This window comes from Convolutriloba macropyga, chromosome 7 (genome assembly GCF_964194025.1).
Source record: "Convolutriloba macropyga chromosome 7, txConMacr16.3, whole genome shotgun sequence".
Taxonomy (NCBI): Eukaryota; Metazoa; Xenacoelomorpha; order Acoela; family Convolutidae; genus Convolutriloba; species Convolutriloba macropyga.
This window is the reverse complement of record NC_134474.1, coordinates 9,945,375-9,971,653: the sequence shown is the minus strand read 5'-3', so window position 1 is coordinate 9,971,653 and position 26,279 is coordinate 9,945,375. Positions and strand designations below refer to the sequence as shown.

The window sequence follows — 26,279 nt, the reverse complement described above, 5'->3', positions numbered from 1 at the left end:
TCCATCTTTGTTTTATAAACTGATAAGTTTGAAAAAATTCTCGTTTTTGACAATTTTAAATGCCAATATCGATAGGCAGAATAATTTTTTGATTTTGAGTGGGTAGGTTGCTGTGCGCATTATTCTCGGAGGCAGTACCAGCTACTGAAGACAAATAAAATAGACCCATTTTGAGCAAGATTGCTCGATTTTTATAAGATTTCGTTCCTGGCAGACCCAATGATTTTGCTTGTCTTAGATAAAATTGATCGATTGGCGAATTTGTGAGAAAGAAATGTGAACTACAGTATACACCACCGTATGTATTTGAATGGAAATATCGAGAATTTAAAAACACTTTGCGGAGCAAATTGACGGCCTTTAATTTAGAATTTTTCACTTTTTAAGCCACAGGTATGTCATCTTTAATTGCTCCTCAAAAAAGATTGTAGAAATTATTTTAGTCCTGTCGGTCTTTTTTAATGCGATTTTTCGCTTGACCGATTTTTCATCTGACCCATTTGACTTTTCGTCCTCAAAAACAAGATAACAGGTAGCGCCCAGCAGGCATTAGGTGATCTTAGAGACTTTCAGCTCTGTTTCAGCATAAACAGTTTTGGAGACTTATACTTATGGTGTGAAGAGCGGTTCTGAGAGGCCCAATCTCCCCCCACACAAATGTTACCCCCCCAATATTGCCCCAGCCCTTCCACCCCACTGTTGCCCCCCTCCCACCTCACTGTTGTCCCCCATCAGCACACACGGATTTGGTAATAGGTTACTGTATAGTTTCTAGATATAATGAAATGGTTTTCAAGATTTTAACATCACGAATTTTAGCATTTTTTTGACAAAACTTGCAATTTTGTTTCAATTTTTTAAGTCATTTATTGTCATCATTCAAGTTTTTTTTTACCCAGGGGACAGAAAACCTCCTTTTGGGTTTGATAATGAGTTACTGCAAAATATTTCTTGGCCATGGAATAGTTTTCAACATGTCAATATCACAAATTTTACCGATTTTTGACAAAACTTATGTTTTTTTTCAAGTTTTCCTTAACAATTTTGTCTTTTTTCAGGTTTATCTAAACTCATGAGCCAACGAACCTCCTTTAGGAGTTGATGATAAGTCACTGTATAGTTTCTAGATGAAATAGAAAGTTTCTCAAGTTTCATGACAACATCATGAAATTTAGCAATTTGTAAAGAAAACTTTTACAATTTTCAAGTTTTTTTTAAAACTATTTGCCTTTTTTCAGCTTCAAGAGCCAAGAAAGCTCCTATAGGGTTTAATAATAGATTTCTTTATAAATTCTAGATGTAATGGAATGTTTTTCAAAATTTTAATATCACGAATTCAAGCAACTTTTTTAATAAAATTGCTGCAATTTTTTCAAGGTTTTTTGTGTATTTTTTTGATTTGTCAATTCTTTGCTGCACCAGGGGCCCTTAAACCTCTTCCGAGGTTTGATAAAGAGCTGTTGCATTGTCTTGAGTTAATGAAATGGTTTTCAACGTTTTAATGATTCGTTTCTTTGCAATTTTTTGACAAAAAATAGTTTTAAAAATTTTGAAATGTTATCATATTCCAAGTTTATGGATCTCTATAGGCCAGAGCAACTTTATAAGACTTGAAATATGGATACATGATGGGTTCTTGAGAAAACGAGTAATTCTGAAAATACCTATGTAACGAATTTTTGCAAGAATTTTTTTAAAAATTGCATTTTTAACGATCATTAATGGCCAATGAAGCATTTTAAGTCTTGCAGATGGGTTACATGACAGAAATCCGGAGGAAAAACTCTATTTTAACTTTTTCTTGAATGCGAATTCTGGAATTGTTTTTGAATTTTACATGTTCAGATTTTTTTCTATTTTTAATTAGTAACAAGGCTAGAAAACTAGATGTTGCAGAGTCGAATGTCACCATGGAAAATATTACTAGCTCTCTCTCTCTCTCACTCTCTCTCTCTCTCTTTTTTTCTTTCTGTAATGGCTCGGGTTTCTTTACTTCTTTTTTGCTGAGGTTTTATCACTCGCACTCTCTCCCTCTCTCTCTCTCTCTCTCTCTCTCTCTCTCTCTCTCTCTCTTCTCTTCATAACTCTTTTGTTCATGCCGCGCTTCAGCGGCTGTTATGTGGCGTGATGTCAACATCTATTACCCTAACCTCACGCCCCTTAAACCCAGCTAAAGCTGTATTCACTGCACAGTGGCTAAGTGTTGACAAAACCAACCACTCGCCGGTCGTTTGAGAGCGTTAGAGAGGTTATAATAGTACTCTTGGTCTTTCTTCAACAATTTATTGCTTGTCCGATTTTTTGCTCTTGTCATATAATTCTTATTCAAGCAAGAGTGACAACCTGGTACACGTTTTTCTTATAACACTTTACGCCGTCCTTTAATATGGACCCGTCTTCTCTCAAACATTGATTATGTAGGTTAGATTCTGAGAATTGCAAAATTCCCAAAAGCAACCGACAGTTTTCGCTAGATTTTTACAGAATATCAAACTGATTTTGAGAAAGTTCGCAGTATAGTAACTAAATAGTAAAATCAGTGCATAGATAAGTGTTTTCTTTGCTCGAGTTTCAATATGACTTGTACCGATTAAAGGGACTTTCTTGTTATTTCTGAGTTAGATTATTTCCTCTTTTTTCCAGTTGCGTTTTTGACTTGCAGTTCACAAATGAAAATTTCGAGAACTAGGCATTAGCTTAACGAAATGTTGAAAAACAATACACATAAAAAGAAAGACGTTATGTCAGTTAAACAGTTATAGTGGTAAAATCAATTATTAACGACTCTCGGTCGATTTTTGAAGCATTTATTGTAAACGAGTTTGTCTTTCTTTTGCAAAATTTTTACTTTACCTTTCTGATATTTTGAGTGACTTTTGCGCAATTCGCTTATCCCACCCTCACCACCGACTGAGGCAGGCGCTCATTAGACTAGAGCGCTCACTAGTCGTTCGAGGGCAATTCTTCCGACGTTTGTCGGTTATGTTTCCTGTTGAGTTGAATAAGCTGAGCCTGTTAGTACAAAATTAAACTTTTATTTGAGAACCAATGAAGTCTTGCACTTTTGGAAAATTTATATATATATATATATATATATATATATATGTATATATATATACATATATATATATATATATATATATATATACATATATATATATATATATATATATATATATATATATATATAGATGTATTTATATATATATATATATATATATATATATATATATATACCGTAAATGACCGTAAAATAGTCTGATAAAAAACCAAAGTCTCAGCCTGCTGAGTCGAATGTCACCATGGAAAATATTACTAGCTCTCAATCTCTCTTTCTGTGTTGGCTCGGGTTTCTTTACTTATTTTTTTTGTTCAGGTTTTATCTCTCGCACTCTCTCTCTCTCTCTCTCCTCATAACTCTTTTGTTCATGCAGCGCTTCAGCGGCTGTTATGTGGCGTGATGTCAACATCTATTACCCTAACCTCAGGCCCCTTAAACCCAGCTAAAGCTAGGTTCACTGCACAGTGGCTAAGTCGCCAGTCGCTTTAGAGCAATTCGCCCGACCTTAGTCGGTTATGATAACACTGTTGGTCTTTTTTCAACAATTTATTGCTTGATCGATTTTTTGCTCTTGTCATATGATTTTTAGTCGAGCAAGAGTGACAACCTTGTACGCGTTGTTCTTATAACACTTTACGCCGTCCTTTAATATGGACCCGTCTTTTGCCAAACATTGATTATGTAGGTTAGATTCTGAGAATCGCAAAATTCCCAAAAGCAACCGACAGTTTTCGCTAGATTTTTACAGAATATCGAACTGATTTTGAGAAAGTTCGCAGTATAGGCACTAAAATAGCAAAATCAGTGCATAGATAAGTGTTTTCCTTGCTCGAGTTTCAATATGATTTTTGTACCGATTAAAAGGACTTTCTTGTAATTTCTGAGTTAGATTATTTCCTCTTTTTTCCAGTTGCGTTTTTGACTTGCAGTTAACAAATGAAAATTTCGAGAACTAGGCATTAGCTCAGCGAAATGTTGAAAAACAATACACATAAAAAGAATGACGTTATGTCAGTTAAACAGTTATAGTGGTAAAATCAATTATTAACGATTCTCGGTCGATGTTTGAAGCAATTATTGTAAACGAGTTTGTCTTTCTTATGCAAAATTTTTACTTTACCTTTCTGATATTTTGAGTGACTTTTGCGCAATTCGCTTATCCCACCCTCACCACCGACTGAGGCAGGCGCTCATTAGACTAGAGCGCTCACTAGTCGTTCGAGAGCAATTCTTCCGACGTTTGTCGGTTATGTTTCCTGTTGAGTTGAATAAGCTGAGCCTGTTAGTACAAAATTAAACTTTTATTCGAGAACCAATGAAGTCTTGCACTTTTGGAAAATTTATATATATATATATATATATATATATATATATATATATATATATCTATATATATACATACATACATACATACATACATACATATATATATATATATATATATATATATATATATATATATATATATATAAAGTATTTACCAGAACCTGCGAATGTAACTTGCGTAATAGATCATTATAACCTACATTGAAAATGGACTCAAATGAGGGGGCATCTTGAAGTTATTTATCTGAAACCCGTTTTTTAAAAAGGTCGAGTCTGTTGAGAATGGAGAACAACCTCAAAATTTTGAGAAAAAATGAGGAGAAGGAGAGACTGGCAAACATCAACAGACACAGCAGAGTTACTCCCAGGAGGGAAAGTGGGAAAAATAGACAATCAAACATTACACCACTGGGCAGTAAAGGACCAGAGACTGGGGTGAACGTGGTCCCTTCAAAATCGAAAAGAGGAGAAACAAGCAAAGAAACAGTGAAACCAAACTTGATAAATACAGTGCCAAGATATATCAGTTCTTGCCTTTTTTAATAGACATGGACTGCTTTAAAACACTTTTTTAAGCTAAACCAAGTCTAACTCAGATCGACTTGGGTCGCACACAGGGGTCATCGTGCGACCGAAATTATAGGGTCGGGAAAGTGCTACGGTCGCGTGATAGTCTGGACAATGACCGTAAAATGGTCTGAGCAAAAACCAAAGTCTGGACATAGTCTGGTGAGAGACCAAAGTCTGATTATAGTCAGAACAATAGTCGCTCAAAAATCTGGGCAACATTCGTGAGAAATAATGACCTGTGTCGTCTACGTCTTGAAATGAGCAAAATGATGAGCAAAATGTTGTTAAAAAGTGGATTGAATTATCAATATATCTTCAAGCTGAATATTCACGAAAACTAATTGTTTTGCCAACATTTTAACAGATTATTATTTTACATAACAGAAGCACATTTTCTGCAAAATTGTACAATTGTTTGGTACACAAAATTTTGCTTTTCATTCCATTTTTCTCGTCAATAATCTTCTTGTCAAGATCTTTTGAAAATAATCAAAATTTGCTTTCACTGAGCAGTTTCAACAACTCAACACCAGCGCCGTGAATAAAAATCCGAACATCTCCAAAGGTCCAGTCAAGCAGTCGACCCAGAAAGCCGACGCATCTCAGAAAAATGTTGAGGCGATATATGGAAAAAGAAGTTCAATGTCGAATAGGAAAACGAATTTCGTGGTCACACCAGAACCCATTCTTGCAAAGACAGGCGGACATCGAGGGAAGAGGAAGAACTCTTTGGAAGCAGTGAGGACTGTTGACTCGGTTGAATTAAGCCCAGATGCGATGCAACATCTTAGTGGAGTTAAAAACCAACGCAAGCAACCTGATCGCCGACTGTCCCTCTCGGAATCACAAACAATGTGAGTCAATGTTAGCCGGGCTAAATTTTGACCATAGAATATGAACGCTGTGCAGTAAAACTGTACAATCTAGATATTTTTTTAACCCGAAGCAAAGTATCACTTGGTCAGGCGGCGCTTTGAGCTGAAAGCGAGAGAGTAAGGCTGTCAAGTGAACTATATTTTTTTGAGTGAGAAAAAATTTTTGTTCACTCGATGCGCGGAATAATTGACATCTCGAAATTCCACACGGTTTGTAAGAGATGTTCATTTAGATAGCCGTTTTCTGCTGCTTTTTTTGGCCATCTGGCTCCATCTTTCTTTGCTTTGTTTGCTTTTTGTAGAATTTTTTATGAGCAAGGCTTCATCAATATGCAATCTGGAATTCAGATAGTACAGTGCTTCTGGGAGCCTTAAAAAACAGTTCAAATTCAGAATCGACCCACAGTTTTTCAATTTTTTATTTAATTTTTTGGATTTTTTGCAATTTTTATCATAGTATTTAAACATTTTTTTGGTAATCATTGCAGACGGCAACCACTTTTGTATACGGCAACCATAAACAATTGAATTGAATGCTTCGGTCTTGCTAAATTTTGACGTTATTTTGACATTTCGCATAACTTTTAAAGTTTTGATCATTCAATTTTTATTTTTTACCAAATTTTTAATCAGGAGGATGGTTATGTAGCTTTTCTGGAATTCCAGATGTAAATAAAGAGATATACTACTTTTGGAATTGAGGAGTTTTTAATTTAATTGTAAAATTTCAAGCGTATGACGATTACTTTATTAAAATGATGAATATTTCTGCAATGTGTTCATATTCTCCAACACATTTGGCCTAGTTCGGTTTTGGCAAAATTTTCATGTTATTTTTTTGCTTTACGCTAGAGGCTGTCTTAATCTTCTTTTAGGAGTTACTGAAATAATTACTATAGTTAAGAATTATAGCTTGTTTCCGTATACTTTTTTTACGATTGTGTGTTTAATAGCCGCGAAGCTATAGCAGCTAATATAGGAGACATCGTGTCTTTTTTAAATTCGTCGTCCCCATCGATGATTTCTCCGACCTGACTTCTTGAGATTGATTTTTTCAATTGCAGGGATTTCTACCTCTTTGCAGTTAAAATTTGTGTGCGTGACGTGATTTGTTGTGCTTTTAGGTCAATTGCGTGACTTACCTCACCCAAAAGAATGACTTCTGAACTCGCTTAATCAACTTTAAAATTTTTGAACATTTCCTAGTTAAAACTCAATAAGTGTGCATCTAAGTAGTACCAAACGTACACGTCCTAATTCTTCAGTATTAGAGTCTTGAGTTTTTGATTTCGAATATTAATTTTGAAAAAGCTGCCGTAGGGCTTTTTCCTTATAGAGCTTATGTGTCTCGTAAAAATGACAGTTCCAATCTAACCAAAAAATAAAGTGGTCTGTTGAAGGACTGGTGGTCAAACTGCCTATCTTATTTCTTTATTTGTTTAAATTCATGGAAGGCCACAAGCGTCTGTCGCGGCTATTTTTCGGCTTCTGTCGGCTATGTTTGCAATTGATGATGCAATTTTACGCGATTTTGTTGATGATGCGATTTTGTTTTGATAGCTATGATGATCTTTTTCTTGTGATTTTTGTCTTTGAATTGACTGATACGTTTTTGTGCAAAGTTACTCTTAGTTAAGCTTGGTTATTAACTTTTTTTTGCCAGTGAATTTTCATATTTCATATTTAAAATAGTGATTTTTTTTAAAAAAAATCATATCTCATATCGATGATTTACTGCGCTGAAAACGGAATATATCGAATCTAAGGAATCGGATATGCTAGTTCCGGAGAGACCGAAGATACCGACAGTTACATACCGACAATTTCTTATCTTCAAAACCGAACATACCGAATCGACCTAATCGAAGATATCGAAATTCAGAGACCGAACAATTTCCTTAGTCTGAAAACTGAATATACCGAATCGAACATACCTAATCTAAGAAAGTGATCTCTCCGATTCTACGAAACTGAAAATAGAGAAGATTTCTTTCATTTAAAACCGAACATACCGATGATCCCTTACGTTATAAACTGAACATCCGCCAATTCCTTACGTTTTATTTTCAACACCCTCCCCCCACCCCCCCCCCCACGGACGTACCATGTTTTTACTGACTCAATGGTACGTGCGTTGTAACTGGGGCCTTATAACGTACTGGGGGGAGCACAAATGGAAAATGTCTTTGTTTTTCCTTATAGTTTCGGAAGAATTGACACCACTGAGAGCCTCCAAGGATTGGAAACTATCAAGGAGCAAAGGAAGGAGAAGAGATCTCGTTCTCTAATTGACTTCAACTCTTTTCAGTCGATACAAGCTATACAGATGATGAACGAAGCTCTTTTCTTCGGAAAAATCCCAAAATCTGTTAGTGAACTCAACAGTTGAACTTAGTTAGTAGTAAGGATAAATTAGTGCCTCAAATGTTTTCTTATTTTCTTCAGAGTTTTTCTCCGCGTTTCACATCTTTTTGTCAAGCATGTTTCATGTTCTGTGCCACAAAAGAGAATTTTCAGCTTGAATTCTTGCTCCGAATATAGTCTCTGATGTTTTCCTCTAAATTGTTCCCCACCAAATAGACTAAAAATTTTATGTGACTTAATGGACAGACCGAGAACAGTTTTGCTTCTATCACCGGAACTGATTTCTCAAGGAGCGAAAAGTATTTAAAATTGTCGATTTAAAAATAACATTTATGAATTTGAGATGACAAAAACACGAGAGTGAAAACACGAAATAATATAAAATTTTGTCGATGAAACGTCAACTCTTAATCAGTACTGATTCGGTGGAATTTGATTTCTTGGATCAGTACAATATCAGAGCTCTCATTATGTCACACATCAGCAAGTCTTGACCAGGACTTGACAAGTCTCAAGCAAGTCCTGGCCAAGACTTGCCAAGTCTTGCGTCCAGTCTTGAGCACAGATTTTAGACTACCCGGTAGGAGGTTTCACCCCCTATTTCACCCCTAATTAGCGGGCATTAGGGTGTAATCCGTTTTCCGCTCTTATTTTTCGGAGGAAAAGAGTGTAAGAATGGAATTTTCAAAAATTACACTGTTATTACACTCTTTTTTACACTCTTAGAAAGAGTGTAATTAAGGGTGGAATGATAAAAGATTACACCCTTTTTTCAACCCTTATGAAAAGAATCAGTTATTTTTACACTTTTACACCCTTTTTATTTCTAGAGTGTAAGTTAAAGTGGACTAATAAAAAAGTACACTCATTTTTCCACCGTTATGGCTTCTATGATTCGTTTTTACACTCGTACACTATTGTTATTGAGAGAGTGTAATAAGTGTAATTAAAGGTGGATTGATTTAAAAAAATCTTTTTTCCACCGTTATCGCTTTGTAACATTTCTTTGTACACTCCTACTTCCCCTCGCGCGCATTTTTTGTACACCCTTCCACCCTTGTTGTTTAATTATATAAGTGAAAGCATGATTATAGGTGCGTTTGTGTTTATATGTGTGTGTTTAAAAATGGCTATTCCAATTGGAAGAAAGCGAAGCACTAAAAAATGAGCAATTTGACATTTTCTATGTTTTCAGTGAAAAGAGTGTGATTTTATTGACTGCGACACCGTTCTCGCAGAATATAGTATAATTTTTTGATTTTAGCCCGTAATAGTGTTTCTTTTGGCTATCGTTCGTCTTATACAGAGCAGTAAAAGGTAACAATGGCCTACTAAACATGCATAAATGAACCTATTAAATGATTTCAAATTATAGCTAATGGTTTTAATGGCCATCATTTTTTTTATACTGTGGATTTTGCTTCTACACTGTGGTTTGTAAAATTGTTTGAAATTGCGAAATAATCTATGTATTTTTTTAAAGAAATCTTATGTTTGTTATGACTTTTGAAACCAATTGTTTTTGGTATTCTATGAAATACCTATAGGTATTCAATTGCTTCACAACGAACGAAAAAAATATGCCACTTACGATGGCCCGCATTCAAAAATTTCGAAATTTAAGCAAGGCATAATAAAATGCGAGCACTTCACAAAATCCACTTTATAGAGATTGAAAGAAATTCTTAACTTCGCCTAAACAGACCACTCATGGCCACTCCTTTTTGCCCATTGGAAAAAATGGTTTCGCGTGAATATATGGAACATCTGACGTTGATCAAGTCAGCAATAGATAGGGCAGGCAGATTAATATTTCCCTTAAATTAATTTTGAAATGCATTAATTATGAAAAAGTGTTCTCAAAATCCATTTCGCTTATTAATTACAAGAAAATCAAAGCTACTCAAGTCTTGGCCGACCACTGAATCAAAATTTGCCGAGTCTTGAACAAGAATTAACTTAGCATTTGCCAGTTCGTGGTCATTACTTGACCAAAAACTTAACAGGTCTTGTCGAAGACAAGACCCAGGAATTATCAGGTCTTGGCCAAGAATTGAGCTATATTCGACAAGTCGTGAGAAGGCCTGTTCAAGTCTTCGCAGCTCTTAACCCTGAAAGATGACATGATCAGTACTGATTTTTCAATTCAAGACACGTATTCCAATGTTAGAGTACTGATCAAGAATTGAAACTCCTTCCAGGCACTCATTTTGAGGCCCACCACCCGCCTTCACCTATTATACAAATTTTTCTGATTTATCCTAGGTCATTTCTTAGTTATTAGTGAAACAGGGATCAAATATGATTTCCTGGAAGTCATACATTAATCATAGAAAAGTTTTAAAACCCAAAAATATGTCTAATCTTCAAATTGGTAGGAGTTGAAAAAGTTTTTTACAAATCGTTAAAGGTCACACATGACACATGAAACAATGACGGGCGTCACAGAGTTCCTTAGGAAAGAGTCAGAGGTCATATAAATTGAATATATCGCATATGCAGTCGACATTTGACTAATTGGGTAAGCTACAACATTAACTGTTGATTAATAGCCGCCCTCATCTTCTCAGCCGGCTATTATAGCGCTCCTATTTTTTTTACAATTCAAAGAATTTGAATTGTATTGGGGCGCTGTCTTTTTTTTAAGATCTGTTCACACATTTTCATGATTTTTGAAGTCATATTGGAGTAGTGATTTTGGTCACGCCGAAACAGGAAATGGAGCGAAAAAGCGAGTGGTTTTGTGGCGTGAAATTTTTTCGCTCTAATTTTAAAGTAGAGTGAGAATACGGTGTTTGAACAAAAATTCGGTTTCTCGGTAGTGGTTTTTTGTTCACATGCGGCAATTTCACTTCGATTTTTACTGTTTTTTCGATTTTTTGGATCGGATTTTTTTCTAAATGGTTTTTCCAATCCATTCATAGTCCGTTCTAGGTCTAGTTTTCTGTTTAGTCTATGAAAATTCTTTGAATTGTACGTCAGGACTTGTCCTGCTATGTTTTTTTACTTCGTCGAATAAAAAAATATTTCGCTTTACCTCATTTTGCCGCCTTTTCAACATTTTGCGTGAAATCTTTTTGACTTCTCTAGGCTAATTTCTCTCTTCTCTCATTCTGCTAAAAGTGAATTTGAACATCAGCTGCTCAGCAAAGCAATTCAAAATGAACAGAGTCAGTATAAAAATTGAAGTCAGAAATAGAAACGGGATAAACCCATAAAGCCCAATTTTAGATGCCCGCTATTTGAACGTCGTTCCTATAAGTCTTATTTACCATCTCTAATGCTTATTGTTATTGATAGTAGCCCCTGTAGCCTCTCTCTAAGAAACAGAAGTATGTTCAACTACGAAATGCCATCAAAATAAATCGGACTTAAAAAAATGTTTCTGTACAAAATTCTTTTTTTTTTCAATATCTTCTGTTCTTTCAATCCCAATCATGCTTATTGGAATCAACGGCGGCTATTTTCCGGCAATCTGCCGGGTATGTTTTTATACATAATCAGAAAAAAATTTGTAGTTATACGAGAAAAAAGTGCACTCAAGATGGACAGTGATTCTGATCATATGTGATTCTGAAATCAAAAAAGTTTTAATCCGAGTTATCAGTATTCACAACACGTTGTTTTGGAATGTACACTATTTTCTGGTCAGTTTATTTGTCAAAATTACAGAAAAAAAATGAGAATGAGAATTTCCGTTGAAATTACTAATATTGCTGAGTAAACTGTTCGCATTTCATCTTAGTCAGGTGATCAGTTTTTTCATCTCGTGTCGGAGATTGACTCAAAGCCATTGTTAGATTAATCTATTCTGTGTAGAAATCACCACCGATTCAAAAGGATGGTCTAAAAGCTGACAAAGGCCGGGGAAACAAAAAATCAAACCACAAAAAGGGTGAAACTCAGACCAATGATAGTCAAGGATCAGCCGGAGATAAAGTGAAAAATGTTGGAACAAAAACCAAATCCACAAAAAAGAGGCAAAGCGGAGACGATAAACTGGTATCGGCTCCGGCGCTTCTAATTGAACCGACACCCTCCCTGGGAGAAATTTCAGACCAGGAAGCGGCTGTGGGCAAGACCGTTATCTGTTTCATTTTGTTAAAATATAATAGCATAAGGCAGATCGTTGGAGTCTTTTCGTGCCCAAAGTTCCAACAAATTCAGTAGACGAAAAAAATGAATTTTGAAATGAAGTGAAACATTATCTGCAAAATGCTTCAAATCAGCAAAGTTTTCCACAAATGTTTTTCCCAAAAATTTTAAAAAGATTTTTGGGTGTATGGAATTTAATTTGAAATGATGAGCCATATTCTGAGCCCAGACCTCTTGACGAGGGCTCGTTTCAAATACATAAGCGGCTGTTGCTGTTTGTGGACAAACGTTTAGCTTATGAGATTAGAGAAAATTTGCAAACTGACAATTTATGGGCTACACTATACAAAACCGTTATGATTCCAGGTGAGATGAAAGATATTAGCGGAAAAACAAAATTGCAATTATCCCAGGTTGAGGTCCTCGCTCAAAATAATCTATGAAAAAACCCATCCAGACTATTTTTCTTATGAAAATACCCAGGCAGACCAAAAGTGCCTATGATCCAGACTTTGCCTCGTTCAAAACTTTGGTGCGTTTATGTGCTCGTTCAAAAACGCTTATGAAACGACTCGTACAGACAAAAATGCGATATGATACTTTGGATCATTCCATTTATGAAAAGACTCAGAATGACCAAAAAAGTTTATGATCCAGACTTTGGAACGTTCAATTTATAAAAAGACCCGACCCAAGAAATACCGCGACAAAAATGGCGTACGAAATGTCGGTATTTGTCAGTTTTGCTTGTATGAAGCGGCGGTTTTTTGTTGGTTTTGTAGAAATGATCCGTATTGGTTGTGAGAAGCGTCGGGTTAATTGGAATTGCCAGTTTCAATTTAGGAAGCTTTGGTTTATGTAATAGAGTCATCGTCCTATCATCGTTAAGTAGTCCTGGTGGTGGTGGTGGTGGTGGTGGTGGTGGTGGTGGTGGTGGTGGTGTGGTGGTGGTGGTGACGGTGGCGGCAGCGGCGGCGGCGGAGGCGGCGGCGGTGGTGGTGGTAGTAGTAGTAGTAGTAGTAGTAGTAGTAGTAGTAGTAGTAGTAGTAGTAGTAGTAGTAGTAGTAGTAGTAGTAGTAGTAGTAGTAGTAGTAGTAGTAGTAGTAGTAGTAGTAGTAGTAGTAGTAGTAGTGGTAGTAGTAGTAGTAGTAGTAGTAGTAGTAGTAGTAGTAGTAGTAGTAGTAGTAGTAGTAGTAGTAGTAGTAGTAGTAGTATTAGTAGTAGTAGTGGTAGTAGTAGTAGTAGTAGTAGTAGTAGTAGTAGTAGTAGTAGTAGTAGTAGTAGTAGTAGTAGTAGTAGTAGTAGTAGTAGTAGTAGTAGTAGTAGTAGTAGTAGTAGTAGTAGTAGTAGTAGTAGTAGTAGTAGTAGTAGTAGTAGTAGTAGTAGTAGTAGTAGTAGTAGTAGTAGTAGTAGTAGTAGTAGTAGTAGTAGTAGTAGTAGTAGTAGTAGTAGTAGTAGTAGTAGTAGTAGTAGTAGTAGTAGTAGTAGTAGTAGTAGTAGTAGTAGTAGTAGTAGTAGTAGTAGTAGTAGTAGTAGTAGTAGTAGTAGTAGTAGTAGTAGTAGTAGTAGTAGTAGTACACCTACAACCCTCCCGATCCGAGTTGTCGAAAAAAGATGTTGGATCACATTCTGTTTGCAGAGAGATACAGAGGATGTCTGACGAATGTGAGGACCAGAAGAGGGAAAACCACAATTACCGATCATGAACTGGTCATTGCGGAAGTTTCTATGAAACTTTTGTCTAAAAAGCCATGTTTCACGCCCAGAATCAGTTCTGCAAAGCTGCAAGATGAAACAACGCGTGACTTATTCACGCAGGAGGTCAAGTTACATCTTGATAAGAGCGGCGATTTCGAGAATACAGAGCAGTCTTGGGACAATTTTCGAAAAGCCCTGAACCAAGCAGCAGTGAAATGCCTCCTTCCGGACAAGCGAGTGAACAAACCTTGGATTTCTCCAGATTCTCTGGAACTTATCCGGAAACGAGCTGATCTACAATTGAAGAAACACAGCAGCGCGTTGGCGTTGTTAGAGTTCACAAACTGCTGTAAGGAAGTCAGAAAAGCTCTACGTGCAGACAAACGGGCATGGCTTGAACGCAAAGGCCAAGAAGTGCAGAGCTTTGCGGACAGAGGCAACTTGAAGGAGGTTTTTGGGGCATCACAGCAGATTTGCCGAAACTGGAGTCCCCAGTTGACGAAATTAGTTTCAAGCACTGGCGTCAACTTACGGACGAAAGAGGAACGACTTGAACGCTGGACGGAACATTTTAGTCAACTCCTGAATCCCTCAACAACCAGTTGCAGTACGAGATTGGATCCCGAAGAAGCAGCTGAAAGCTTGTCGATTGACCTGAGCCCAATTCGATTTGAAGAAGTGCTTGAAGCTGTCCGCAGGTTGAAGAATGGCAAGGCAAGTGGACCCGATAACATTTCCTGTGAGATGTTGAAAGCACACAAGGGTATTGTCGAGTGGCTCTGGGACATCATAGATAAGTGTTGGTTGACGGAAGTTCTGCCCGATGACTGGAAGGTAGCAGAAATTGTACCATTATACAAGAGTAAAGGAAAGAGGTCAGAGTGTTCGAACCACCGAGGGATCTCTCTATTGTCAGTACCAGGCAAAGTGTTCGCTTCCGTTATTCTCAATCGATGCAAAGATTCAGTGGATCGCGTCTTAAGGGAAGAGCAGTGCGGCTTCAGAAAAAGCAGAGGATGCGCCGATCAACTCTTTGCCCTGCGTCAAATAATAGAGAAATCAATGGCGTTTCAATTGGATATTAGCTTTTGTTTCATAGACTTTCGAGCGGCATTCGATTCTTTCGATCGTGAGCAGATGTACCAGATAATGAAACACTATGGTCTTCCGCAAAAAGTGATAAACATCATAAGAAACAGCTATGATGGATTCAAATGTCGAGTCAAAGCCGAAGGTGAGAAAGGACGACGCTTATTTGATGTCAGAACGGGCGTTAGGCAGGGTGATGTGTGATCCCCAATCCTATTCGGCCTTGTCATCAACTACATTTTGGCTAACTCGGTGCATGGAGGATTAGACATTGGGAGATTGGTGGCTGACTTAGATTTTGCTGATGATGTTGCTCTCGTGGGGGTCTCAGACAGTGAGGTGAACCTACATCGAATCGAGGCCCTTGGTGAAGCCGCTGGTCTGAAGATTAATGTGGCCAAAACAAAGAATATGGGCGTAAAATGCGACAGCCCAAATGTTGTTGCAGTGCCTAGTATCCAACAGAACGTGGAGATACTCACTGGAACACATAAAGGCAAACTAGGACTCCTGGCAGAGACATCTAGCCAGTCACGACTAACCATCAGCACGGAGGTGCTGCTGGGAACGAAAAAGAAAGCGGGCTGGTTCGAAACACAAGATGGCCGGAAGCTAAGATTGAAAAGCTTAGCGGAGGCTAAGCCAGCGTTGGTAGCTTCACAACAACAATCTGCGGTAGCAGATTCAGAGTCGCTAGAAAATGAGAGTCGGTCAGTGGTGGCTGACCAAGAGTCTTTAAGATGTCAGAATTGTCAGCGGCAATTCAGTACAGTTACCGGACGCAAAGTGCACCAAACAAGATTCTGCAAAGCCGGTTTGTCAAAGAATGTCGTCGACAAGTCAAAGTTCGAGCAACTAGAGGCGAGCCTTACCTGTGACAAGTGTGAAAGAAAGTTCAAAACAGTCAATGGCCGAAAAGTTCACCAATCGAGATACTGTGGCAAACCTAAAGCAGTTGCCACACGCGTGTTTTCCTGCAAAGTACAAGATGTTCTCGGAAACGAGTTTGAAAACATAGAAGCGTTCAAGTATCTCGGATCATATGTCAGCCTCAAGCATGGAGACCTGCAGGAAGTCAATTGCAAACTTGCAGAAGGTAGACAACGGTTTGCTAACTTCCAAAATCTCTGGAAGAGCAAGCAGCTCAGCGTGCACCTCAAGTGCAATTTGTACAAAGCACTCGTTTTATCAGCCGTGCTGTACAGCTCAGAGACTTGGACTCTTTCGAAATTAATGGAGAGTTTCCACTGTGGTTGTCTTCGGAGAATTCTACGTGTGTCATATCTGGAGAAAGCAACGAACGAAGAAATTATGACAAGATCACGAATACTCCAACTATCCACGATGATCATGCTCAAACGGATAAAATGGTACGGACACATCCAGAGAATGGAACCAGGAAGATTAGCCCGCAGTGCCTTCGATTGGGACCCGCCCGATAAATACGTCCATGCTAGATGCGCTCCTGGGGGGCAACGGAAAACGTGGATGAGTCAAATCGAAGGAGACTGTGTACGAAACAAAGTATCGTTCACCAGATTGCAGGAGAAAGCAGCAACCGGGTCAAAGAATGCCTTCAACAATTTCGTCGTACAGCACTTCACAGAATAACCAAACAAATAACTCTTCTTGTTTTGTTTGTATTTGTTGCCAACCGTGCCTTTATTTCATATTTGGAATTAAAGTGTTGAAACAGTAGTAGTAGTAGTAGTAGTAGTAGTAGTAGTAGTAGTAGTAGTAGTAGTATTAGTAGTAGTAGTAGTAGTAGTAGTAGTAGTAGTAGTAGTAGTAGTAGTAGTAGTAGTAGTAGTAGTAGTAGTAGTAGTAGTAGTAGTAGTAGTAGTAGTAGTAGTAGTAGTAGTAGTAGTAGTAGTAGTAGTAGTAGTAGTAGTAGTAGTAGTAGTAGTAGTAGTAGTAGTAGTAGTAGTTGGGATCCGGCCAGGAGATAAGTAATATAAGTAATGTGCTATATAGCAACATACAATTAGTAAAAAATGTTGGGCTAGTGAAGAAAATAACAAACGACGGCGCTGAAGTTAAATTGAGAAAAACAATCGACAGTCTCATTTCACAAAAGCACACACTTTCAAGGAGTCGAAGACAGTCTGGCTATGTCTTTTACACAAGCAGTGGCTATTCTATTGTGTATACCTATTTTATGTTGTAGTTTGATAATTTTTACCGCTTTGCTGTTATGCATTCGCTCTGGCAAGCAAAAGATCAAAGAACTGTAGATTTCGCCGGGCTTATCAGTAAAAGCTGGAAGAATTAAGAACAGTAGCAAATGAAGTCTTTCCCATTATACCCCCTGAAATTATAGCCCCCCATTATGGTGTAATTACCATGATTGGGGGGCTACAGGTTATCTGACCACCAAGCTGGGGGGCAACATTGGTGGTCAACATTCCTTGTATCTTTTCGGTATGCGCCCCCCCAGCTTAGTGGGCGCATATTATTTGCCATATTTTTTTATAAGGGAAATTATGTCAGACAATTTGCTAGATTCAAATGACAAATTAAGCAATAGCGAATATAATATAATTTTAGCGAATAACAAATTTCAAAAATAGGTCTTTTTCATCGGGTCAAGGAGTTGTCCGAATCAAAACAAACTCGGCATGGAGTATCACCAGTGTAATGAGAGGGCAATGCAAAAATAATAATTGGTATAGCTTGCCTAGGAAAAAAGTTAGTATTTCATACGGAACTTTTTGAATTTCTCGAAAAAGGAATTTTGAAAAATAAGTCTTTTTTGTCGGGTCAATGAGTTGTCCAAAGTGAACCAAATTGATATCCCAGGCTACCAGTACTATTTAGGTTGTAATGCAAAAAAGATTGGTCCGCCTAACTTTCATAGAATAAAAGTTCGTATTTCAATTGGAAATATCGACTTTTTCGATTATTATATTTTAAAAAATAGTTAAATTTTATCGGATCTTAGAGTTGTTTAAAGTGAACCAAATTGATATACCAGACTACCAGTACTATTTAAGTTGTAATGCATAAAAAATGGTCAGCCTAACTTCTATAGAAAAAAAAGTTCGTATTTCAATCGGAAATATCGACTTTTCTATTATTTTATTTTTAAAAAAAGTTAAATTTTATCGAATCTTAGAGTTGTTTAAAGTAAACCAAATTTATATCCCAGATTACCGGGACTATTTAGTTGTAATGCAAAAAGAATGGTCAGCCTAACTTCCATAGTAAAAAAGTTCGTATTCAATCGGAAATATCGGCTTTTTCGCTTATTATTCGCTTATTCTATTTTCAAAAATATGGAAATTTCATCGAGTCAAGGAGTTGTCCAAATCAAACCAAACTCGGCATGGAGTATCACCAGTGTAGTTAAAATGTCAAACAAAAAGAATTTTTGGTATAGCTTGCCTTTGGAAAAAAGTTAATTTTTCATACGGAAATTTGCGATTATTTCGAATAGTTAATTTCAATTAAGTTTGGAAAATAGGTCTTTTGATTAGGTCATAGAGTTGACCAGAGGGAACTACACTTGGTATGGGGTATCCCCTGTGTAATTAGAGTCTACAACCAAAAGAATTTTTTCATTAGCTTGCCTAGGAAAAGAGTTGGCTTTTGATATGAAAATTTGCAATTATTTCAAATAGATATTTTTCAATTATAGTATTTTTCATCGGGTCAAGGAGTTGTTCAAATCGAATCAAACTTGGCATGGAGTATCTCATGTGTACCTAATTTATAAAAAAAGAATTTTTGCTATAGCTTGCCAAGGAATAAAGTTGGTTTTTCGTTCGTTAATTTCCGATTAATTCGAATAATTAATTTTAAATAATTTTCAAAAGAAGGTCCTTTTATCGGCTCCAGGAGTTGTCCAAACCAAACCAATCTCGGCAGGGAGTATCACCAGTGCAGTGAAGGTATATATGTATGTGTGTATGTATTTTATATAAGTATATATAAAATGTGGGTACGAGTGGGCTACGTATTATAAGACGGCTAATTTATTGACTATTTTCACAGGTCACCCAAACAATTCTTTCCTTTATCAGACGTTTTATGTTGATAACCGGTTCATCTGAGTTGCAGTTTTATCGGACCAATTCTTTGAGACTTTGTTGAACGCTTTCGGTGCGCCCTTCTTGAAACTGTAACGGAACGAGCGTTTGGTACCAATTGATAGATCTTTTCTCTTTTTCAAGTAGTAATGGATCGTTCTCGAGTTTGGGTTTCCTTTGCATCAGTTAGCGACGCACCACCTAAGAAGAAGATGGAGGCCGCTTCTCAGAGTCTCAGGAACAATTTCGCTTAGTTAAAGAAGCACCTGGCGGAAACTTGCAGTTCCTCTGCAATAATTTTTCTAACTTTAAACAATTACACACCGCTGTTGTGGGCAACAGTATTGTTGATTTCTTGTGCGTTGACAAGCGCGCCGTTTTCTCTCTATCTGGTGGGCGGGTTGCGCAATTTTATTCCTTACTCGATACGCTGGTTTCATATCGCAACAGTATTCTTTTAATCGGAGGCAACAATCTTTCTTTCCACGATGAACCCGGTCAAGATCCAGAAGAGGTGTTCAATGAGACTGAGAAATTTTACAAATCTGTTCGAGCTCTCCCACACAAGGGATCAACAAGGCAATGACAGATCGCAATTTGTGCTAGTTTAATTTTTCAAGATACAATTTATGTTGATACTACCTTTTCTGTCACTGGTTTATGTATAATGTGTTGTACTCTGGCTGTTGTAACTCGTGTATCACATTGTGTACTGTATTGTCATTGCTTTAACTCATTTTTGAAATAATTCAATGCTTTTTCCTCCTTTTTAACTTTCGGATAGTTTTCAAATAATAATTCTTGTTCGAGAACAAAAATTTATTCACTTTCTTACTTGATGTTGAAGAAGTAAGAAATCAGTGTCTTCCTAAATTTTTTTCCTGGTGCAACTCAAGAAAAATATATGCGTTCTTTCAGCGGGTGCCTTGCCTGATACGCCTCAGTAAAACAATATTTGCGCTCTTTTCAGCGGGTACTTTGCCTGCTGCGGACAAAATAAAAGTTATATGCGTTTCTTTCAGCGGTTGCTTTGCCTGCTGCGGCTCAATAAAATATTTCCGTTCTTTTCAGCGGGTGTTTTGCCTGCTACGGACAAAATAAAAGTTATGCGTTTCTTTCAGCGGTTGCTTTACCTGCTGCGGTTCAATAAAATGTTTGCGTTGTTTTCAGCGGGTACGTTTCCTGCTGCAAAAAAAATATACGCGTTTCTTTCAGCGGGTACTTTGCCTGCTGCGGACAAAATAAAAGCTGTAAGCGTTTCTTTCAGCGGGTGTTTTGCCTGCTGCGCCTCAGTAAAAAATTATTTGCGTTCTTTGCTGCGGGTACTTTGCCTGCTGCGGACAAACGAAAAGTTGTATGAGTTTCCTTCAGCGGGTGCTTTGCCTGCTGCAGCTCAATAATTTAATAGTTGCGTTCTTTTCAGCGGGTTTTTTGCCTGCTGCGGACAAAATAAAAGTTGTATGAGTTTCCTTCAGCGGGTGCTTTGCCTGCTGCGGCTCAATAAAATAATATTTGCGTTCGTTTCTGCGGATAATTTGCCTGCTGCGGACAAAATAAACGTTTTATGCGTTTCTTTCAGCGGGTACTTTGCCTGCTGCGGACAAAGTAAAAGTTGTATGCGTTTCTTTCAGCGGGTGCTTTGTCTGTTGCGGCTCAAAAAAATAATAGTTGCGTTTTTTTCAGTGGGTCTTTGCCTGCTGCGGCTCAATAAATTGTTTGCGTTCTTTTAAGCGGGTACTTTGCCTGCAGTGAACAAAACAATTGCATGCGTTTCTTTCACCGGGTACTTTGTCTGCTGCGGACAAAATAAAAATTCTATGCATTTCCTTCAGCGGGTGCATTGCCTGCTGCGGCTCAATAAAATGTTTGCTTTCCTTTCAGCGGGTACTTTGCATGCTGCGGACAAAATTAAAGTTGTATAGGTTTCTTTCAGCGGGTGCTTTGCCTGCTCTGGCTCAAAAAATTAATAGTTCCGTTCTTTTTGGCGGGTATTTTGCTTGCTGCGGACAAAATAAAAGTTGTGTGCGTTTCTTTCAGCGGATGCTTTGCCTGCTGCGGCTCATTAAAGTGTTTCCGTTCTTTTCAGCGGGTACTTTGCCTGCAGTGAACAAAAAAATTGTATGCGTTATTTTCACCGGGTAATTTGTCTGCTGCGGACAAAATAAAAGTTTTATGCGTTTCTATCAGCGGGTGCTTTGCCTGCTGCGGCTCAATAAAATATTTGCTTTCCTTTCAGCGGGTACTTTGCCTGCTGCGGACAAAATAAAAGTTGTATGCGTTTCTTTCAGCGGGTGCTTTGCCTGTTGCGGCTCAAAAAATAATATTTGGATTCTATTCAGCGGGTACTTTGTCTGCTGCGGAAAAATTAAAAGTTCTATGCGTTTCTTTCAGCGAGTGTTTTGCCTGCTGCGGCTCAATAAAATATTTGCGTTCTTTTCAGCGGGTGTTTTGCCTGCTACGGACAAAATAAAAGTTATGTGTTTCTTTCAGCGGGTTCTTTGCCTGCTGCTGCTCAATAAAATATTTGCGTTCTTTTCAATGGGTACTTTGCCTGCAGTGAACAAAAAAATTATATGCGTTATTTTCACCGGGTACTTTGTCTGCTGCGGACAAAATAAAAGTTTTATGCGTTTCTTTCAGCGGGTGCTTTGCCTGCTGCGGCTCAATAAAACATTTGCTTTCCCTTCAGCGGGTACTTTGCCTGCTGCGGACAAAATAAAAGTTGTATGCGTTTCTTTCAGCGGGTGCTTTGCCTGTTGCGGCTCAAAAAATAATATTTGGATTCTATTCAGCGGGTACTTTGTCTGCTGCGGAAAAATTAAAAGTCGTATGCGTTTCTTTCAGCGGGTGCTTTGTCTGCTCTGGCTCAATAAGTAATAGTTGCGTTCTTTTCAGCGGGTATTTTGCCTGCTGCGGACAAAATAAAAATGGTGTGCGTTTCTTTCAGCGGGTGCTTTTCCTGCTGCGGCCCAATAAAATAATTTTTGCGTTCTTTTCAGCGGGTACTTTGCCTGCTGCGGACAAAATAAAATTTATGCGTTTCTTTCAGCGGGTGCTTTACCTGCTGGTGCTCAAACAAATATTATTTGCGTTCCTTTCAGTGGGTACTTTGCCTGCTGCGGACGAAAAAAAAATTGTATGTGTTTCTTTTATCGGTGCTTTGCCTGCTGCGGACAAAATAAATGATGAGGGTTATATTTAATATTGTTTTTCTCGCAAGTGTATCCTGTCAATTGATTAATGATTTAACCAAATGAAGGTTCTTTATGAGTTTGTAAATGGGAAGCAACTTTCAATAGTTGATAATGAGTGTAGAGAAAGATGATATACAGATCATAGATGCCGAGTCGAAAATGTGGGATGGTAGAACTTTGGTGCAAAACTGATGAAAACCGTGGGCAAGCAGGCTTTTTTGTATAAAGATAATAAATTGAGATCTTACTTGATTGTGAAACAAGGAACGGGAAATATGAGCGAAGAGCTTGCGGAATTGAGGCGTGAATACGGTCTTGACTCATCTGGAAATTCTGCTGAATGTGCAGCAGCTCGCACCGCGACTCAGTTGATTGTTGACACAGAGTCAAACAAACAGGCAGCGACATCCATTACAGAGGCAACTACAGTACAAAGCATTGCAGTGGTCAAGGTTGTATTTTGTGAATTTGTATAGATTGTGATTTAAAAAGGTGGTTCCTTAAATTTGCGCTGAACGATTCACTTTTTTCAGCCGTTTTTGCGAAACAAAAGCATTTGGACAGAGATAATTCTTCAAGCTGTCAGTTTTTCCAGTGTTCTGAGAACCAAGATTTTTTAAGAAAACTGATGTTAATCATTTTTCCTTATTTTAAAAAAGAATGAAATTATTGATAGTCAAAAGCATTATAGGTTTCATATTTTTGCGAAGATTTGGTTTGATGAAAAAAAGAGGTGAAAAACTTGGCCTCTTATAGTGTTCATCTGGTCATAAGTGATTTGATTGCCAAACAAAGTCATTAGTCATTGTATATCTCCTTTATACCGATTTGTTTAGTGTTGTGAGAAGCACAGCCATGTAGCTGAGTTGATGCTGGAGGACGAGAAGAGGTTACGAAGTGTTATCAAGGTTCTTGAACGAACCAATGAACAATCGGCAGAGGAGTTGTGTTGTTGCAGAGGAGAAAAGTCAATAATCTTTTAAGCTAACTTTTGCTCAAACCTATGTCTTTTGTAAGGAAAAATCTAGAAAACAAACAGTTGCATTATTGCCGGTTTATTTATTACCGTATGACCTTGAAACAAAATTGCATTTTGCGTCAGACTTCCTTCAAGATGACAGTTTGCTTTTAATCCGACGGCTTGTGGTTTTCCCATGCAAACCAGCATGTTCCCAATTATGAAAGGTTTTCAAATTTCAAATAATTTAGGTGAAAAGCGCGCTTAATGAGCTCGACGGCTCAGAAAGCGAACTTACTGATTCTACTGAAACAAGTTCTTCGTCCAATGAATAAAGGAGTGATAATGAGGAAGACGAAACTGATTCAGTTGTTGAGGCTTCGGTGTATTGTAAGGTTGAGACAAGACCGCCTGTTAAGTTTGGTTTAAATGGAAAAAATCTTGATCTGATTTACTCTGGCCACGACCCATAGGAATACGGCCTGGCACTGCGAAAGTGAATTTTTGGGGCAATTGGTTTGGCGTAAAAAATGATACTGCCCACAAAAGCACAAGGACTGAAGAGGACGTGTGTTTCGATGGATAAGTTGTTGATTTTTTTCGGTAATTGAGAAAGACCATTAACTGCAAAATTCACGTAAAATTAGGAAAATCTGGTTAAAGAGCGGGTTTTCTTTTGCATAGGTAACAGATAGGCAGACGTCGCTAAACCGCAAACCTTTAAATTATCGTAATTTTTAGCAGTTAGATTGTACGGTTTAGCTAAAAGCTGAATAACTAAGAAATTTTTTCTATCAGACACGTTTTGATTTAAGGGGCAGTTCAGCGGAAGTTTCCCATCAGTGTTTTTTTCCGATGCAAGACGCCAAGCCAAAAATTCCTCGAATAAAACAGGTCTAAATGTCAAGCAGCGACTTGAGAAAATTGGTAAATACAGTAACGAGGCAAAAATGAAGAAAAAGGAGCACAGAAACCAGAAAAACGCTAAAGAAAGCTCTTAGATGATTGCTTTTTTATGTCTCAGTTCTACTGTTTGTCGCCCGTTTGGCTCATCTCAGTAACTGTTTTATTTATTCTAGTGTTTTTAGATTTTGATAGTGTAAATAGTTCGAATGATACATACCTCAGGATGTTTCCCTTAACCAAAATTTTGTTCGGACTTGAGTGCTAATTATTTGTTGATTAAACGCATTTTTTGATACTTTTCTTTGACTTTCAGAAATGATAGAAAGAAAAACCTAAAGTTTCCATTTAATGCTAACTTTTTAGGTTTTATGTTATATGGCTGTACTTTGATAAAAGTCAGTTAGTTTGTTTGCGTTTTTTATGCAGTTTGAAAAGTTAAAGCTTTCATTTGCTTGATGTTTTTTAGATCTAACGATTCGAGTGTTAGCTTAGTGTTAAAATTATAAATTCGGAAATTTAGTTTCCTGTCCTGCAAGTCATTTCGAGGTTTAGAGTAGAAAGCACCGGTTCTCGGCGGCTTTGTTTTGAATCAGGTTTAGACATGTTTCGTTAGTGGTGGTTTTAGAGTTGTTTTATTTCATTAGCAAGATTTAAACCGATATTTCCATTTTCAGTGCTATGGCCCAAAAATCTCGAAGCTCTGGAAGAGTTGCAAAAGAACCATATTTTGAAACGGACCCTGAGACTGAAGTCACTAGAAGCTTGCGTTATGAGCACAGAGACACTAGATTTTTTTTCACTAATGAAAAGAAGGTGGGAATGGCTTCCTTGGAAGGTGATAAATGGCCTTTTGGAACAATAATAGACGATAAACTGAAGTTGAAGTCTGGTGATGAATTCCAAATTATCCTCAAAAGTCTCCCTTGTGATGTCACTTTACTTGGTAGAGGTAACGCGAAAGCGGCTTCCAGTTTCAAAACTGACGCTGAAAAGAGAATTGCAAAGGGTCTTGAGCTTCGCTACTTGTATTCTGAAGGACATAATGCAAGTCAAACTTCAAGTAAGGAGCCAGCAGATAGGAACTCAATGAAAAGTCAGAATGACTTTCAATCGCAAACTTTGAGTCAAATTTCAACTCCGATTTCATGTCAGTCAGAGGGTGGACAGAGGCAACCGGGGGGTTGTAAGGGAACGAAAAAAAAACGAGTTGAAGAAGACACCGCAGACCTAGCTGACCTGGTTTCTCAAAATGACGAAAGTGATCTTCTTTTGTTCCGGCAACAACCTAATGTGTAAACTGCTCCGGATATTCCGACCAGCAGGGTAAATAAAGAATTTTTTTAAGTGTTCCTATTACTTCCATTTGGTTGCAGTCTTTTTGTTAAACTGTTGCAAAATGTGTCAAATTACTTAAGTGATCAGCTGAATATCTTGAAATGTTTTAATCATCGAACAAAATTTTTCGAGATTGACGTAGTTTTATTGGGTGATAATGATTGAACCCTATCTCCTGATTGTGTTCATGCGTAATCTTGTTTAAATTAGTTGAGTAGAGTACTAAACTTGTTTAGTAGAGAATCAGTGCGCGAAGAGTTTCTAAATTCTGCTGAGAAACACGAACACATAATGGAGAGAGCTGTAGCAGTAGCCCAATCCATACAGAGATCTTCAAAGAAAAAAAGAAAAGTTTTTGAATCGAGCGAAGAGGCGGTAAATATCAGTTCTCTTTACTATTGAATCTAGAGCAATCAATGCTTGCCTACTTTCTTGTCAGTCTTAGGAACAAAGATTAAAGTGATGCTGAAAATAGGAAAAACTATAATTTTTTGCTAAAAATTGTTCTTTTGTAGCTAAAAGACATGAAAGAGCTCTCACTTGTACAGAAGCAGGGCTTCAAAAGTGTGGATGAAAACCCTGATCTACTTAAATTTTACCACATCAAAAGTGTGATGTTGAAAGGCGTGGATCTAATGACGTTTCGTGCTGACGCGCACCCATCGCTACTGGGATGGAGACTTAGGAAAGAAATCTTCGGACTTGACGGCCTCACAGTTGACATGATTGACAGTGTCAACTCTCCTAATAGAAAGGAAGCTCCAACAGAGCTCACTCTAA

The 26,279-nt window shown here is 37.6% G+C and overlaps 2 protein-coding genes across 3 annotated transcripts in view; both read left to right on the top strand.

Moving 5' to 3' along the window:
• The window catches only part of LOC142342594 (voltage-dependent calcium channel subunit alpha-2/delta-4-like), a 433,960-nt gene that overhangs the window by 332,845 nt on the left and 74,836 nt on the right, over positions 1-26,279 (top strand). The window lies entirely within an intron of this gene.
• Positions 1-26,279, top strand: part of LOC142342595 (uncharacterized) — a 51,007-nt gene that overhangs the window by 6,539 nt on the left and 18,189 nt on the right. Inside the window, exons 4-7 of one of the 2 annotated variants that reach the window (XM_075393977.1) lie at positions 4,654-4,873; positions 5,471-5,811; positions 8,035-8,200; positions 12,016-12,267. In XM_075393977.1, coding sequence (XP_075250092.1) covers positions 4,654-4,873; positions 5,471-5,811; positions 8,035-8,200; positions 12,016-12,267 — 979 coding nt within the window. Of the gene's footprint in view, positions 1-4,653; positions 4,874-5,470; positions 5,812-8,034; positions 8,201-12,015; positions 12,280-26,279 lie in introns of both variants that reach the window. The other variant, XM_075393976.1, reaches the window with a different exon arrangement.